Raw genomic sequence first — 19,024 nt, forward strand, 5'->3', positions numbered from 1 at the left:
TTTCGGCCCGAAACGTTGCCTATTTCCTTCGCTCCATAGATGCTGCCTCACCTGCTGAGTTTCTCCAGCATTTTTGTCTACCTTCGATTTTCCAGCATCTGCAGTTCCTTCTTAAACAGTATATCTCAGTCATAGGGTCATAGAGAGAGTTTACATTAGTCTTTAGAGATACATTGCGGAAGCGGGCCCTTCGGCCCACTGAGTCCGCGCCGACCAGTGATCATCCCGTACACTAACCTCTGCACGTCAGGGACAATTTTACTCCTTACTGAAGCCAATTAACCTACAAATCTGTACGTCTTTGGAGTGTGGGCGGAAACCAGAGCACCTGGATAAAACCCACGTGGTCACAGGAAGAACGTACAAACTCCGTACAGACAGCACCTGTAGTCAGGATGGAACATGGGTGTCTGTCGCTGTAACGCAGCAACTCTACCTCCACGCCACTGTTCTGTTCCAGACAGAGCAAGTAGACTGGCCCTTTGGCCCATCTTGTCCACACTGACCATCAGTGTGGTTGGCTGTTCTGATTTTTTCAAATCTGTCGAGGAGAACTGAGGGAGCACCTTGCAGGATTAACCAGTTATGTGGCAATTAATCTTTGTAAGATCGTGTCAATTATGAATTATTTCACAAAACACCAGTCAATATCATCATTGACGATATTTTTCAATACTCAGTCAAATTCCCATGGGTAGTCTTTTATTAAAGGTACACTTTTACAATGTTGCTGATTGCCCAGTGCCAGAGACCAGGGTTCGTCTCTGACTATGGGTGCTGTTTGCACAGGTTTTGTATGCTCTCCTTATGACTGCGTGAATTTTCTCTGGAAGCTCCGGTTTTCCTCCCACACTTCAAAGACGTACAGGTTTGCAGGTTAATTGGCTTTGGTCAAATTGTGAATTATCCCTGGAGTGTAGGATAGTGCTCGTATACAGGGTGATTGCGGATCAGCATGGACTCTATGGACCAAAGGGCCTGTTTCCGCGCTGTATTTCTAATGTCTAAAGTAAAGAAGGAGGAGATATTCTGGAGATCTCACTTCCATAATCCCCCTGGGTTTTTGCAGAGTTCAGGAGCAGCCTAGTGGGCAGGGTGATGGTGGAGGCTGTGGGGATTGTTAGAGGATCACATCCAGTGCCAAGAATGAACCCAAATTGTGTTTAGAGGTGCATGCATGCATACCTCGAAAGGCACGGCACTCATGGTTACCTCATCTTTTATTGGCAACGCACGTTAACAATTGGCCAGATAAAGTCTTCAAAGAAAATGCAGGAACCTGTGCCAGAAGCAGAATGGGAAACCAAACGAGGTTCTGTCACCAAGTTGCCCATTAGTACCTTGCAGAGGCCATTGAAATTCATCTACTGGTTCTCCTTCCAGCTGCTGGCTCCTGCCTTACGCTACCACGCAATGTTTCATCAAAAGCAAATGTTTTACTGCATCAGAGTGAAAGCTGAGGTCAACGTGTACCTTTGCATGCTCCGATCATTTTTTGCAGAAAATAAAATTCTGAAAATATGTTTGTAAGAATTCTCTTTTGCTCTTTCAGAGCCTACCATTAGTGCCCGGAACTGGCCTCCTTAGCCTGACTTTATACCACAGGAAAGCCCTCACATTTTACTTAGCTCCATATCTTGGCTTTGATAGCAAGGATAATTGGGATAAGAGCCTTTCTCTGGCTCAAGCAAGTTTTTAATATACCAGCACCTGTAAGTTTTTATTTCTAACTCCATGCTACTCAGAGGTGATTAGCGTCAAATACTTTTATTTGTGGTCCAAAAACAATATCATATGTTCAGCTTCGGCTTAGTGCCTGTTGCCATAAGTGGCCTATTTAATTGAAGTTGAACTGGAAGATGAACTGAAAGTCCAGCACCATTTGCTTCCCCTACTGTTCATGTTAAAGTATATTGTTGCAAGGTTATACTCCTTCAAGCTCGGTCATTAAATAGTTCATTTTAATCATGTACCTCTGCTATAAAAACTCAGGTGTTGGTGTTAAAGAGAATCAAAACTCGTCAATATCAAGCATTAACATGTTGGAACAAGGAAGTGCAGATGCTGATTTCCACAAAAGGCCACAAAGTGCTGGAGCAACTCAGTCGGTCAGGCAGCATCTCTGGAGAACATGATTAAAATGTCGCCTATCCCTGTTCTCCAGAAATACTGTTTGACCCGCTGAGTTACTCCAGTACTTTGTGTCCTCAAACATTGACATGTCCATTGAGATCAAGTCCTCATAGCATGGAAACTCAGGAGTCATGTTTGAGCCAGACTGGGTAAGTATCAAATATGTCTTCCTCTGTTTTAACAACAATATGGAAGTTTCATGGTTAACTTTCCTAATACTAAGCTACTTTTTTAAATACCAGAATAACGTAATTACGAATTAAAATTTTGAGATCAAACTTGTCCTGGACACTGGTGTAGCAGTTTCATCACTTAGCCCATATTTTAATAATCCTGATGTTTGAATCTCGCCATAATTTCTTCTTGAATATGTATGATTAATTTAGAGCAAATTCACAATTAGAATCAGCAACTTGTAGAAATGTAACAACAAATTGAACAGGATAATAATAAGTCTAAAATATTTTGATAAACCCATATCCAATATAATCCAAATAGTGAGATATTTACATAAATTGTAATGTGATTCATACTTCAATTAAGACTGAGCCACAGCAACAGACGCCCAATATTAAAAACTTGGGTTACATTGGAGAGCTATAAATTGAGGTCAAAATTATGGCACAACCAAATACCACTTAGGACAAAGGCAGATGAAACTCACAAGTCCCAGGGATCTGCTTTGCCTCCCTTAACCTTATACCATGAACTTAGCAGTTGACTTATTGCAAAGCTTTGAACAGTGTGAGGTTGTGGCTTCTGTGTGTTTGATCCTAACTCGCAACAAAGGACAGGGTGTTCTAAGGTCGACACAAAATGCTGGAGTAACTCATCGGCACAAGCAGCATCTCTGGAGAGAAGGAATGGATGACGTTTTGCGTCGAGACCCTTCTTCAGTCTGAAGAACCATTCCTTCTCTCCAGAGTTGCTGCTTGACCCGTTGAGTTACTCCAGCATTTTGTTTCTACTTTCGATTTAAACGAGCACCTGCAGTTCTTTCCTACGCAGGGTGTTCTAAAGTTAATTAGACTTTAGACTTTTGAAGGAAAGTGAGGAAACAGGCCCTTTGACACAACGAGTCTGCGCCAACCAGCAATCATCCCGTACACTTGCACTATCCTACACACTAGGGCCAATTTACAATTTGCAGAAGCCAATCAACCTACAAACCTGTACGTCTTTGGAGTGTGCGAGAAAACTGGAGGACCCGGAGTAAACCCACGCGGTCATAGGGAGACCGTAAAAAACTCCGTACAGGCAGCTCCTGTAGTCAGGCTTGAACCCGTTTCTGGTGCTGTGAGGCAGCACCTCTACTGCTGCGTCACCGTGCTGCCTTATCTAAAGCATCCTTTTACATTTTTGCATGAGGCTCGATTATTTCTCCATTTTTATTAAGATTGCACTGGACATTAATTACTTCAAGTGAAACTTTCTGGCATAAAGCGTTGTTCATGCAAGTTATAACTTATATGCTTTAAACTTTGTTTTAAAAAAAACATTTTGCTAATTTGACATTTACTCCCAATTTGATTCCAAAGTATATATCTCTCTTGTTATTTCACTTTCTGTCCTTGATTGAATATTTAATTTATTTGTTCAAATTTACATTTTCTTTTTAGTCCTTGCGTCGATTTCACTCCTTTGATCTGTTCCTGCTGCATTATAAACGTGAAATTTCAGGAAAATATCGTCAAACCTTTTCTGTCACGGACCAGTCAAACTTTCAGTAAATATCATTTATTGTCCTGCTGCAACCAAAATTAGTTTTACATATTTCTCCTTTGGTCCACCGAGTCCACGTCGACCATCGATCACTTTTTTTTCACCAAAGCCAATTAACCTACAAACCTGTACGTCTTTGGAGTGTGGGAGGAAACCGGAGAACCCAGAGAAAACCAACGCGGTTATGGGGGGAATGTACAAACCCTGTACGGACAGCTCCCGTAGTCGGGATTGAACCTGGGTCTCTGGCGCTGTAAGGCAGCAACTCTACCGCTGCTGTTTTTAGTTTTAGTTTTAGTTTTAGAGATACAGTGCCGAAACAGGCCCTTCGGCCCAACGGGTCTGTGCCAACCAGCGATCACTGCATGTTAAAACTATCCAACACACACCAGGGACAATTTTTACATTTAACCTAGATACGTGTATGTCTTTGGAGTGTGGGAGGAAACTGAAGATCTCGGAGAAAACCCACGCAGGTCACAGGGAGAACGTACAAACTTGTACAGACAGCACCCATAGTCAGGATCGAACCCTGATCTCCAGCGTTGCATTCGCTGTAAGGCAGCAACTCTAAAGCTGCGCCACCGTGCCACCCTGAAGAGACAAAATGCTGAGGGACCTGTGAGACTCAAAGCCTGATTCTCAGAGGACTATTCTCAGAGGATTCTCAGAGAACAGGTACAGCAAGTAACTAAACAAGCTAACAGAAGTTATTGCTTATAACAAGAAAGGTTTCATGCAAAACTAGGCAAGTTATGCTGCAATTGTATAGGACATTAGCTTGAACAAGAGGATGCCTGTGGTGTTATTGTAACCAAGCTTCAGAAATATTTTATTGGCTGCAAACTTTGATTTATGATACCGTAAGGTCTTAAAATATCTTATACAAACCTATTCCTCCTCTTTAATCTCGGAAAACAAAATGCAGCAAGAAAATAATGGTTGCGATTAGTGTAACGACATGTAAAACAACCTGTCTAAACTCTGATGGGTTTTTAACTTCCTGGGTTTATGTATTTAATGAGAGCATTGTTTAATGTCAATTACATTTAAATAATTTAATAAAGGTAAAATAGATGATTGTAAAATGGATGGATGATCTGATCCCATCGTTTCTGACCAAGCAGCTCAATAATTTATAGATCTTTTCCCACTTCAGAAAATAGTGACCCAACATTGCAGAACATCTTGGTGGATGCACAGTGTGCAGGATTGTACCAGAAGTGAAACAAGTACACAATTACAATGTGTAGGAAAGAACTGCAGATGCTGGTTTAAACTGAAGATAGACACAAAAAGCTGGAGTAACTCAGCGGGCCAGGCAGCTTCTCTGGAGAGAAGGAATGGGTGACGTTTCGGGACGAAACCCTTCAACAAGCTGAGTTACTCGAGCTTTTTGTGGCCGTGCACAATTACAATAATGAATGGATGACAAGAGGTGGAATGAGTTCAACATTTCAGCACAAAGTGGCTTGGAATATTGTTGGAAGAAGTCACCAATGTACTGGCAAGCAATATTTGCCTCTCCCACTCTTGCAATGCAGTTTAAATCTGGCCACCAGATATTTATGGGAAGGAAGCAGATTTTAAACACAAACTCTGTGAGAAGGAAATAAGAGTTAGCGAGTTCAGATGGTCACATTCCTTCATGGTTGTAATGGAAGAATAAAGAGTATTTATTGTAGATCAAAATATCTCCACATACATGGGTGGTGGGCAGGTCCCACACTTAATACAGTGTGGTGATTGGGTTTGAGGATTTCCATGCTATAAGCACTGATATGTGAGAGATAACTGGACTCAGCAGCCCAGTTCCACACGGAAGCAACACAAAATGTTGCTTGTGAGAACATTTTGGCAATATAGGGAGGCAGCACGGTGGCGCAGCAGTAGAGTTGTTGCCTTGCTGCATCAGAGACCCGGGTACGATCCTGACAAAGAGTGCTGTCTGTACGGAGTTTGTGCGTTCTCCCCATGACCTGCATGGGTTTTCTTCGGGAACTCCGGTTTCCTCCCACACTCCAAAGGCGTACAGGTTTGCAGGTTAATTGTCTTGGTAAAATTGTAATGTGTGTAGGATAGTGGTAGTGTGCGGGGATTGCTCATCGGCACCTACATGGTGGGCCAGAGGGCCTGTTTCCACGCTGTATCTCTAAACTTTAGCACAATTGGGTTTGTCAGTTGACTGAGACTGCTGCCTCTATCTTGACCGCCTCCGAAGATTGTGTAGAAAGGAACTGCAGACGCTGGTTTAAATCGAAGATAGAAGAAAAATGCTGGAGTAACACAGCGGGACAGGCAGCATCTCTGGAGAGAAGGAATGGGTGGTGTTTCGGGTCGAGACCCTTCTTCAGACTGATGACGTCTGATGATTACAGTCTGAAGAAGAATCTCAACCTGAAACGTCACCTATACCTTCCCTCCAGAGATGCGGGGCTGTTTGCATCCTAAGGCTCCAGGAGCAGCCAATAATGACATGGTGCACAGTGTGCGGGGCAAAGGCACGGAATAACTTTCTTCCTTATGTTCTTTTAAAGAAAATTCATTGTACACAGGAAGTCTGGATCATTGACATTCACAAGCAGTCAATTCACAAACAGCTAAACAAAATCAACCCACCAGTAGACACATCAACAAATCTGTCTTGAGGCTAATGGCTAAGTAATGGATCCCAAGCCACAGGAATTCAGCCCTGAAATAAAAGAACCTAAAGCCCCTCAGGCCAGGCTACTGGAATTTATAACAAAATCAATGATCCAAGACAGAGACTGAAAAAAATTAACATTTATAAATCTAGAAAAGGGAAAAATATTTAAAGGTCTAAGCCTTATCGCACACAGACACTCACATTTCGGATCAGAGTTGATGAATTTGGTTTTGTGTTTATTCCTGGGAGCGGGGTAGTGGGTACATTCCTCCAGCTGACTTGAGATCTCGAAAGAAAATTTCCAGATGCTGCAGAAACTGGATTAAGGTGGAAACAAAGTAGCCTATATATTTCCCACGCAATGTTATTGCAGAATAAATCAGACTGCAGAGTCCAGTTTATGCACACACGAGCCCAGATGCAGTCTTCGTGAAGTTGTGCTGTCAGAGTTAACTTTGGTCATCCACTAGGTGAATGGAACTAGCATCTTGACAAAGGAGGAAAGTGCTGGAGTAACTCAGCGGGTCAGGTAACTTCTCTGGAGAACATGAATAGGCCATGTTTTGGGTCGGGACCCTTCTTCAATCCCGACCCGAAACATCCATGTTCTCCAGAGATGCTGCCTGACCTGCTGAGTCACTCCAGCACTTGTGTCTTTTTTTTAAAAACTAGCAGTTAAACCCTGGTCAGGGAAGAAATATCTTTAATCATCCTCTAAACAAATAAATAAATTAAATCTAAAGGTACACACAAAGTGCTGGTGTAACTCTAATGTAAATCTGATATACTAAGGTCTAAATTAATTTTTACTGGCCTAGTTGATCATTATTATACCACACCTATGTCAATTTTTTCTTAAACCTGCCTATTTTTCCACATACAGCATGGAAACAGGCCATTCGGCCCGACTTGCCCACACTGACCAACAGGTCCCATTTACACCAGTCCTACCTGCCTGCAGTTGGCCCTCCAAACCTGTCCTATCCATGTACCTGTCTAATTGTTTCTTAAAAGTTGTAATAGTCCCTGCCTCAACTATCTCCTCTGGCAGGCCATTCCATCCACCCATCACCCTTTGTATGGAAAAGTTATCGCTCAGATTCCTATTAAATCTTTCCCCCATCACCTTAAACGTGTGACCTCTGGTTCTCGATTCCCCTACTTTGGGCAAGAGACTCTTTGCGTCTACCTGATCTATTCCTCTCATGTTCAATGAAAAGATTTAAGCTCCATGAATTTAAGGCCATTTATTTCTTCTATATGCTACTTATATAAAATATGTTTTCTCAGAATGCACAATGCCTTTCTTGCTTTATCCGTTAGAAGCAATTAATGTAACGTTTACTCGAAGATAGTTGTGTGTTAAATATTCCGTGCAGTTACCAGAGGTTTTAATGGACATTTTCATTTTTGTATATTTATGTTGCATTTCTTAGCTTTTAAATGAATCCCACATGAAGAGACGTGTTTGATTATTCTTCCACCCTGCAGGCGTCTTGCCGGAAATGACTTGACAAACATCCCCACGGGAGCATTTGACGGTCTTTACAACCTTAAAGTCCTGTAAGTAAACCGTATCTTTACTCGAAAACTCTTGTTGTAGTTTAGATCATGAGGTTTGTAGTTGACGTGTCGACCAACAAAAATGCCGAAATTCTGCAAAGTCCTGCAAAACATTGTGTTCTGATTCCCAAGTTGTTCTTGGAGGCTAAGTTAAATGTTGTCATTGGAAACATGTTATGACCCAGATAGACACGAAATCTGGTTTAAATCGAAGGTAGACAAAAAATGTATGACCCAGTGCAGTTGATCCTGCTGTAGGTACAATTGCTTTGCGTTAGAAATGTGGCATATTATAAAATTATCTTCCACCAAATTAAATGATATACCAAAGTGTAATTTATGACTATCACTAAACGGTGCTGTGTAGGTGATATATAGATCAGGGCTATAAATGTGGTCATGTTAATCCATAAGGTTGAGCCCAGAGTTTCAATATAAAAGGGTAGGAGTAAATATAGAGTCATAGAGCCCACACCGGCCAACAATGTCCCAGCTACCTTAGTCCCACTTGCCTGTACTTGGTCAATATCCCTCCAAACCTGTACTATCCATGTACCTGTCCAACTGGTTCTTAAGCAATGGGATAGTCCCAGCCTCATCTCCCTCCTCTGGCAGCTTGTTCCATACACCCACCAAAAAGTTACCCCTATGATTCCTATAAAACCTTTTCCCCTTCACCTTCAACCTATGTCCTCTGGTCCTCGATTGCCCTACTCTGGGCAAAATACTCTGTGCATCTACCCGATCTATTTCTCTCATGCTTTTGTATACTTCTATAAGTTCTCCCCTCATCCTCCTACGCTCCATGGAATATAGACCCAGCCTACTCAACCTCTCCCCATAGCTTACACCCTCCAGTCCAGGCAACATCTTCGTAAATTTTTTCTGAACCCTTTCAAGCTTGACAATATATTTCTTATAACATGATGCCCAGAACTGAACACAATATTCTGAATGCGGTCTCACCAATGTCTTATACAACTGCAACATGACCTACCAACTTCTATGCTCAATACTCTGACTGAAGAAGGCCAAAGTGCCAAAAGCCACTTTATCTACCTGCGACGCGACCTTCAAGGAATCATGCCACCTGTACTCCTAGATCCCTCTGCTCTACAACATTACCCAGAGGCCCACCATTTACTGTGTAGGTCCTGCCCTTGTTCGACGTCCCAAAATGCAACACCTCACACTTCTCTGTATTAAATTCCATCAACAATTCCTCTGCCCATCTGGCCAATTGATCCAGTTCCTGCTGTAATCATTCACCACCATCTTCACTATCTGCAAAACCACAAACTTTTGTATCATCAGCAAACTTGCTAATCTTGCCCTGTCTGCTCCCATACAAATCATTGATGTAGATGACAAATAGTAACGGGCCCAGCACCGAACCCTGAGACGCACCATTACACAGGCCTCAATTTCGAGAAGCAACCTTCCACCATCACCCTCTGGTTCCTTCCATGGAGCCAATGTGCTATCCATTCAGCTATCTCTCCTTGAATCCCATGCAATCTAACCTTCCAGAGCAGCCTACCATGCGGAACCTTGTCGAACACCTGACTAAAGTCCATGTACACAACATCTACAGCTCTGCCTTCATCAATCTTTTTGATCACGTCTTCAAAAAAATTAATCAGATTTGCGAGACACGACCTCCCACGTACAAAACCATGCTGACTATCCCTAATCAGCCCTTGCCCATCCAAATGCCTATAAATCCTATCCCTCAGAATACTCTCCAGTGGCTTACCAACCAAAGATGTTAACCTCACCAGCCTATAGTTCCCAGCATTTCCCTGCAGCCCTTCTTGAAAAGAGTTACAACATTTGTCACCCTCCAGTCTTCCGGCACCTCTCCCGTATTTAACGATTTAATGCAGAAACTCCTTCCTCTTCCGACCTATATCATTCGTGCCAACTGGCACAACAACCTCCGGCTGCTCCCCGTCACTCTTGAGGATGCCGTGCAGCCGCTCCGAGACGTCCTGGACCCAGCCACCAGTGAGGCAACGCACCATCCTGGAGTATCGCCCGCTGCCGCAGAATCTCCTGTCCGCACCTCTGACAATGGAGTCTCCCACCACTACGGCTCTGCCTGAAGTCACTCTTCCCCATTGAGCTTCAGCAACAGGGTTGGGATCACAGCCCTGGCTACCATTCAATCTTGTCATGTCGTCCACTTCCAAGATGGCGTACTTGTTCACAGTAGGCACAGGGACCGGAGTCTCCCGCACTCCACGTTTACTCCTCATTCTCACAGGCACCCATCTTCGCTCTTCCTGTATCCTTGGTGTGACAACCTCACTGAAGGTCCTGGGCAGGAAATTCTCATTTTCCCCGATGGCCCCGAGGTTATCCAACTGCTGCTCTAGTTCCCCGACACGTTCATTCAGGAGATGCACCTTGACACCATTTCCGCAGGTGTAGTTTCCAGAAGTACCAGTAGTGTCCCTGACTTCCCACATCCGGCAGGAAACACACTGCACCAATTTACCGGCCATTTCTTCAACGGACGAAAATAAAATCACAGTTTTGAATCAAGTGTAGCCTTCTAGCCTCAGTCTCCTAGCCGAAGACTCTCGAGCCAAAGACTCACACTTAACTCACCAAGGCACTTTACCTCAGCAAGGTCGCTCCGTTACAGCTGCACTTGTTTTTAAACACTTACCTAATTAACTACTTCAAGTTAAGTCTCGAGAATTTATTGTCACATGTCCCAGATAGGACAATGAAATTCTTGCTTGCTGCAGCACAACGGAGTATTATTGTAAGCATAAATACAGAACAGTTCAGTGTGTCTATATAGCATAGACCATATATATACACATAAATAAACAGATAAAGTGCAATAGACTGTTATAGTTCAGAGTTTCTTTGATGGTGAGTTCAATAGCCTGATGGCTGTGGGGAAGTAGCTGTTCCTGAACCTAGATGTACCAGATTTCAGGCACCTTCTACCTGATGGCAACGGAGAGATGAGTGTGTGGCCAGGATGATGTGGGTCTTGATGATGTTGGCAGCCTTTTTGAGGCAGCGACTGCGATAGGTCCCTTCGATGGTGGGGAGGTCAGAGCCGGTGACAGACTGGGCAGTGGTCACATGCATTCTTTTCCGCTCCTGGATGCTCAAGTTCCCAAACCAAGCCACGATGCAACCAGTCAGCATGCTGTCTACTGTGCACCTGTAGAAGATCAAGAGAGCCCACTTTGACATACCGACTCTCCGTAAACTTCTCAGGAAGTAGAGGCGCTGATGTGCTTTCTTTATGATTGCATCAGGGTTCTGGGACCAGGAAAGATCTTCGGAAATATGCACGCCCAGGAATTTGAAGTTCTTGATCCTTTCCACCATCGTCCCGTTGATATAAACGGGATTGTGGGTCCCTATTCAACCCCTTCCAACATCCACAATCAGTTCCTTGGTTTTGCTGGTATTGAGAGCCAGGTTATTGTGCTGGCACCATTTGATCAATCGGTCGATCTCACTTCTATACTCTGACTCATCACCATCAGTGATACGTCCCACAACGGTGGTGTCGTCGGCGAACTTGATGATGGAGTTTGCACTATGTCCAGTTACACAATCATGAGTATAGAGTGAGTACAGCAGGGGGCTGAGCACGCAGCCTTGAAGTGCTCCCGTGCTGATTGTTATCGAGGTTGACACATTTCCATCAACATGGACAGACTGTGGTCTGTGGATGAGGAAGTTGAGGAACTAATGGCAGAGGGATGCGCAGAGACCCAGATCTGAGAGCTTGGTAACCAGTTTGGAGGGGATGATTGTATTAAATGCTGAGCTGTAGTCAATGAATAGCAGCCTGACATATGAGTTTTTGTTCTCCAAGTGGTCCAGAGCGTACTGGAGAGCCAGTGAGATCGCATCCACCGTTGAGCTGTTGTGGCGGTAAATGAACTGCAGTGGGTTGAGGTTCTTGTCGAAGTAGGAGTTGATATGTGCCTGAAATCAACCTCTCAAAGCACTTCATCACCACAGACGTTAGTGCCACCAGTCGATAGTCATGGAGGCATGTCACCTTGCCCTACTTGGGGATTATTGATGCCCTTTTAAAGCAGGTGGGAACCTCAGACCTCAGAAGTGGGAGGTTGAAAATGTCCGTTGGTCCGCACAGGTTTTTAGAACACGACCGGGTATACCATCAGGTCCAGGTGCTTTCCAAGGGTTCACCCCCCCTGAAGTATCTTCTGACGTCGGCCTCTGTGACTGTGACTGAAATCTATCACGGCGAAAGGTGGTTCGGGAAGGCACATCAGTGTTCTCCCTATCAAAGCGTGCGTAAAACGCATTGCGCTCGTCAGGGAGTGATGCTTGACAGACAATTGAGCTGCCTCCTGATTTCGCCTTGTAGGAAGTGATGCCATTCAAACCCTGCCACAGTTGCCGAACATCCATCATCCCCCAGCTTGGAGCAGGTCTCTTTTGGCCTTTTGATGGCCTTACCAAGGTCGTATCTGGACTTCTTGTAGACCTCTGTATCTCCAGACGTGAATGCCCGGGATTTGGACTTCAGAAGAGTGCGGATCTCATGGTTCATCCAAGGCTTCTGGTTAGGAAGGTTTTCATTTCTTTATGAAGTCTGTAACAACTGTGGCATATTTGTTCAGGTCCATTGCCGAGCCCTGAACATTGCCCAGTCTACAGAGTGTCCCTGTCACTCACCTTCTTTCTCACGGACTTTCAAGCCAATAGTCTCATCTCTCTGTTTCTGCTCGCTGCTTCTCCCAGCTCCACAGAAGCACTGTGACCTAATAAACAATTTCATTGACTGAATCTCCACTCTATAATATGGTGGTTATCATATTTCATAATGTGACTAAATTATAAGGTATTATTTTTTACATTCTATTCATGGCTACTGTTAAATCTGGCTTGAGTGAACATTATGTAATAATAAGGAACTGCAGGTGCAGGTTTATACCAAAGACAGGCACAAAATGCTGGAGTAACTCAATGGATCAGGCAGCATCTCTGGAGAAAATATATACTGTAGGTAATGTTTTGGATCGGGTCTGAAGAAGGGTTCCGACCCGAGACGTCACCTATCCATTTTCACCAGAGATGCTACTCCAGCTACTTCTCCTGAGCTACTCCAGCATGTTGTGTCTATCTGAAGTGAACTTTAACCTCGCACAAATGAATGGCAGCGTCACAAAATCAGCATCACCTTGGGAAAATGTATTCATGATTGCTTTCAGTCTAAAAAATTGCCTGTTTTAAATTCTTGATTAGTACGGATGTCAGCGATTATGGGGAGAAGATTGGAGAATGGGGTTGAGAGGGAAAGGTAGATCAGCCATGATTGAATGGTGGAGTAGACTTGATGAGCTGAACGGTCTAATTCCGCTCCTAGAACTTGTGAACATGAGTTAATGCACGCACCATTTAAAAAAAGAGCCTGTGTTATTTCTCAGAACAATTTCAGGCACATGAAATCTCCACTTGTATTGTCTGTGTACGTGTTTGGAACAGTTAAAGGGTCTAACAACATTATGTAATAAAGCAGTAAATTGCTGTTTAGCCATGAAGCTCCAACATGAAAGGGCATGTAATGCAGTACATTATTTTTCCACAGAACCTATTTGAAGCCAAACGAAAAGGTTGTAATTTGAGAATTGTTCATTAATCATCTTCACTCTGCTGATTAGGAAAGTGTTTGTTTCTGCCGAATAAAAAATAATCCACCATCGCCTTGGGCCAAAAAGATTTAGAACATACACTCCCAAGAGAGATACATAAACGGTCTTTGTCAGGCAAATGGTTGATGACGGAGAATGTATTTGGTTTCTGTAAAGGAAGTGGGTCAAGGTGTGAAGAGAATTGTTTAATAGTGGTGTTTAGTAGTGAAGAGAGTTTCATGTTTGGAACCACTCAGATTTAAAATCCTTGATGCAGGTATTTTTGGGTTAAGTCGAGGGTGAGGATGATCTGTTGTGATTTACAGAAATGTGTCCGATAAAATTAAGTTTGGTAGAAGACTATTTTTATTTTCCATTAAACTAGTAGTGATACCTGGGTTTTCAAGTCTGTTTGTATTTTACTAAACATTACTTAAAGGACACATTGCAGGAAGGAACTGCAGATGCTGGTTTAAACCAAAGATAGACACAAAATGCTGGAGTAACTCAGCAGGACAGGTAGCATCTCCTGGATAGAAGAAATGGGTGACGTTTTGGGTCGAGACCCTTCTTCAGACTCAATGCCTCAAACAGTTCCTTTCGGAAACTGTTCCTTTAGGAAGGAGGAATGTCTTTAGTCAGAGGGTGGTGAATCTATGGAATTCATTGCCACAGAAGGCTGTGGAGGCCAAGTCAATGGATATTTTTAAGGCAGAGATAGATAGATTCTAGTACAGCTGTCAGGGATTATGGGGAGAAGGCAGGAGAATGGGGTTAAGAGGGATAGATCGGCCATGATAGAACGGCGGAGTAGACTTGATGGGCGGAATGGCCTAATGCTTCTCCTATCACATGTACTTATGAACAATGTAAATAATTTTTAATTGGAAATCTTTTCAATTTTTTTTTTTTTATTAGACTAAATCCTATGGAGTAATAACTGAATGGATTCTAAACTCAAGAAAATGTCTTACTTACACCCTTGGCCCAAAAAAGTAATGACTTATGTACCAGATTATAGGATACTCCTGATCCCTCAAACACATTGTATTAAAACTAATGGGGTTGACTTTTCCATTGCCGCTAATTATATAGATGGGTTAAAGCATTATTTAAAAAATATCTCACTTACCTTTTGATGAACCAAGATAATTAAGTAACTGAAAGACCCTACCAAGATTCCTCCTCCAATTGGTTTGTGAATCTTTCTGCAGGCAATATTTGCTGCAGCAACCTGTCTCATGTCCAAATATTTCCTTACAATATATACAAGGAGGTTCTCAGCCCATCCCTTTTTTACCACCTATTTTACTCAAACCTATTCTGTCCATTAAGTCATTCTCTTCCCCCAAACTCCTCTGCTTCTGCCACAGGCCACCTACGTGAGAAATATTATACAATGGCCAGTCAACAACAAAGACAACAAACAACAAAGAGGGAAGTCTTTTAGGACCAAGATGAGAAAATCATACACAGAGTGGTGAATCTGTGGAATTCTCTGCCACAGAAGGTAGATGAGGCCAGTTCATTAGCTATATTTAAGAGGGAGTTAGATGTGGCCCTTGTGGCTAAAGGGATCAGGGGGTATGGAGAGAAGGCAGGTACTGGATACTGAGATGGATGATCAGCCATGATCATATTGAATGGCGGTGTAGGCTCGAAGGGCCGAATGGCCTACTCCTGCACCTATTCTCTATGTTTCTAAGCAGTTATCAGGCAACTGAACAACTGGTGCTGAGTTGCTATCGACCTCATTGAAGACCATTGGACTATCTTTAATCGGACTTTATTGGACGTTATCTTGCATTAAACATGATTTACTTTATCATGTATCTGTACATTATGGACAGCTCAATTGTAATCATGTGTAGCCTTTCCACTGACCAGTTAGCAGGCAACAATATCACTGTACCTCGGTACATGTGACATTAAACTAAACTAACCAATTAACCGAACAACCAGCTCTGTTCTTGGGATAGACACAACGTGCCTGAGTAACTCAGCAGGTCAGGCAGCATCTCTGGAGAAAAAGGATGGGTGACGTTTTGGGTTGGGACCCTTCTTCAGACCGGATTTCGGACCCCATTCTCCAAGTGACGCATGTTGGTGTGAATGAGAATGTGAAAACTCCATTCAGATAATACCAAGTAAGGTCAGAATCGATGTCACTAATGAAACAACAAACCACTGAAGCTATTGAGCCAACTACACCCCCTGGGGTGTTATTGTGCCACCATCTGTAAATGCAATGAATTATATGTGACACAGTTTAGAATGTCCTCAAGCCACAATCAGCCTTAGATCATCAAAGAAAAACGTTGCCTCACATAGAGATCCATATTTGAAGCAGGAATGTTGTTGGCTGAAACTATTATCTGCTTTATTATCGTAACCTACCGAAAATTGTTTATGAAACAAAATGTCTGGGTTACTAATCCTGGGTTACTAGTTGTCTAATCAGAATAAAACCCAATATTATTTATGATCAGGGAGAGAATGCATGACAATAATTGTTTTTTAGATAACATTCCAGGAATATCAAATAATTTGCTGTAATAAATTCATATTATTCAATAAATTCTGAAATGCTGTGGTATAGAGTTGCTCCATCAATTTATGCTGGAAAATGGGCTGCTAATAATTTTATTTTCAGTCAAGTTTGACAACTAATGGAATGGTTAGCACTTTCAGATCCAGATATCTGTTGCCTCAGGCAAGCAATTGAGACCAGGTCAAGTGCAGTGAAATTTAAGGCTTTCCCCCGTGCCAGCAATTAAAGCATGTCAAGGATTCTAAAGTCCTTACAATGTCGGTAAACTGCCCAAGCTGGAGTATTAAAGATTTTTGTAGAAACATTTTCCCCCAACAGTGTTGCTTGTGCCAAATGTGCTGTGATGCTGCCAGAATTGGCTTACATTGGTGCAAAGGAGCATTTCTAAGATGGATAATCAGTCTGTTTTCAGTTCATATCAGTGGAAAAATGGGAAAGATATGACTTGAGAACAATACTTGCTAAGAAAGAGGAAGAGCTTTGATTTTTCAGAGCTGTTTATAACCTCAGTGTCCAAAAGCATCACATTGTCTGTGAAGTGTGGAAGCTGCTGTATTGGGGGTTTTGCAGCAGTCATTTTCAAACACTAAAAGAGGATCAAGATAAATAACTAAGGTCAGAATGTAGGAAAGAACAGCAGATGCTGGTTTAAATCAAAGGTAGACACAAAATGCTGGAGTAACTCAAGGGGGACAGGCGGCATCTCTGGAGAGAAGGAATTTTTGGGTGATGTTTCAGGTCGAGACTTCTTCAGACCGATGTCTGGGGAGTGGACGGGACAGAGATAGAATGTGGTTGGAGACAGTAAGACTGGTGGGAGAACTGGGAGAGGGGAGGGGAGGGGGTGAAGAGAGAGGGTAAGCAAAGGTTATTTAACGTTTGAGAAGTCAATGCTCATACTGCTAGGGTGTAAGCTCCCCAAGCGAAATATGAGGTGCTGTTCCTCCAATTTGCCCAGGGCCCCACTCTGACAATGAAGGAGGTCCAGGACAGAAAGGTCAGATTGAGAATGAGAGGGGGAGTTAAAGTGCTGAGCAACCAGGAGATCAGGTAGGTTAACGCGGACTGAGCGGAGGTGTTCAGCGAAACGATCGCCGAGTCTGCGCTTGGTCTCGCCAATGTACAGGAGTTGACACCTGGAACATCGGATACAGCAGATGAGGTTGGAGGAGGTGCAAGTTAACCTCTGCCTTACCTGAAAAGACTATCGGGGTCCTTGGATGGAGTCGAGGGAGGAGGTACAGGGACAGGTGTTGTATCCCCGGCAGTTGCAGGGGCAAGTACTTGGGGAGGGGGTGGTTTGAGTGGGAAGGGCCAAGTTGATCAGGGTGGTGCAGAGGGAAAAGTCTGTAGAAAGCCAAAATGGGTGGAGATGGGAAGATGTGGCCAGTAATGGGATCCCGTTGGAGGATTATACGCTGTATGCCACGGCTGATGGGGTGGAAGGTGAGGACAAGGGGGACTCTGTCCTTGTTATGAATGGGGAGGGGGGGGAGCAAGAGCGGAGCTGCGGGATATCGAGGAGGCCCGAGTGAGAACCTCATCTATAATGGACGAGGGGAACCCCCGTTTCCTAAAGAGTGAGGACATCGCCGATGCCCCGGTATAGAACAGAGACTGTTCCCTTCACAATTCCTTGGTCAAGGTTAAAAGTCACGGGACAGTGCAGAATTGTGGTATATTTACATTTTGATGTTCTGACTTGTTGCCTTTCTATCTCCCAAACAATTAGCATGTTGCAGAATAATCAGTTGCAGAAGGTTCCCGAGGAGGCACTACAGAATTTGCAGAGTCTCCAGTCACTGTAAGTACAAATTCCCTGCAGCAAGTATGGGATTCATAAAAATCTAGAACAGAAATGGTCTCCACATTGGGATGGCACAGTGGCGCAGCGGTAGAGTTGCTGCCTTGCAGTACCCGGGTTCAATCCTGACCACAGGTGCTGTCTGTATGGAGTTTGCATGTTTTCCCCTTGACTTGCATGGGTTTTCTCCATGTGCTTCAGTTTTCTCCCACACTCCAAAGGCGTGCAGGTTTGTAGATTAATTGGCTTCGGTAAAAATTGTAAGTTGTCCCTAATGTGTAGGAAAGTGCTAGTGATCCCTGGTCAGCGAACACGGTGAACCAAATGGCCTGTTTCAGCGCTGTATCTCTAAACTAACCTATATTAACATTTCTGGTTTGCCTTGTCATTAATCCTCTGTCCGGAAATTAGCGCAGAAACCAGAATAGCTGTCTTTGCCTTTCTACACTTCAGGCGATAGACTAGTCTTTAGTTTAACCTTCATAGCAGATGCAAGTCCAGGCAGTAAATTTGTGACCAAATTTTTCAAATGTCAACGCATCACATCAAATCCCACTGTCAGCATTCAGTCTCCTCTTTCTGTGGGGAACATTTGGCATGAAGCAGACATTTTAAAATGCCATAGTTTAGTTTAGAAATACAGTTCAGAAGCAGGCCCTTCGGCCCACCAAGTCAGCACTGACCAGCGATCCCCGCACATTGAGTTGTCTAAGTTAATTCAACTAAATTAATTAGTCTTATTAATAAGGACAGCAGAGGTTCCATTGTTCAGTTCACTTTGACTTGGTTGTTGCAGATATTCAGAAACAGAAATATGATTATTCTTTCATACTATTGCAGTTTTAAAAGGAACATCTTATTAATCCACTTGCGGTAGAGGGGATTGGGATTATTTCTGAGTAGGGACGTGCACCTATTTGTGACACCAGCTTTCCATCGCCATCAGGTGACAATAATGGCAG

The 19,024-nt window shown here is 43.3% G+C and overlaps 1 protein-coding gene across 2 annotated transcripts in view; it reads left to right on the forward strand.

The window, feature by feature from the left end:
• The window catches only part of LOC129706433 (leucine-rich repeat-containing G-protein coupled receptor 5-like), a 135,916-nt gene that overhangs the window by 59,077 nt on the left and 57,815 nt on the right, over positions 1 to 19,024 (forward strand). For both annotated transcript variants that reach the window (XM_055650738.1, XM_055650737.1), the window contains exons 3-4: positions 7,994 to 8,065; positions 17,991 to 18,062. In XM_055650738.1, coding sequence (XP_055506713.1) covers positions 7,994 to 8,065; positions 17,991 to 18,062 — 144 coding nt within the window. The remainder of the gene's footprint in view (positions 1 to 7,993; positions 8,066 to 17,990; positions 18,063 to 19,024) is intronic.

Source organism: Leucoraja erinacea, chromosome 19, assembly GCF_028641065.1.
Source record: "Leucoraja erinacea ecotype New England chromosome 19, Leri_hhj_1, whole genome shotgun sequence".
Taxonomy (NCBI): domain Eukaryota; kingdom Metazoa; phylum Chordata; class Chondrichthyes; order Rajiformes; family Rajidae; genus Leucoraja; species Leucoraja erinaceus.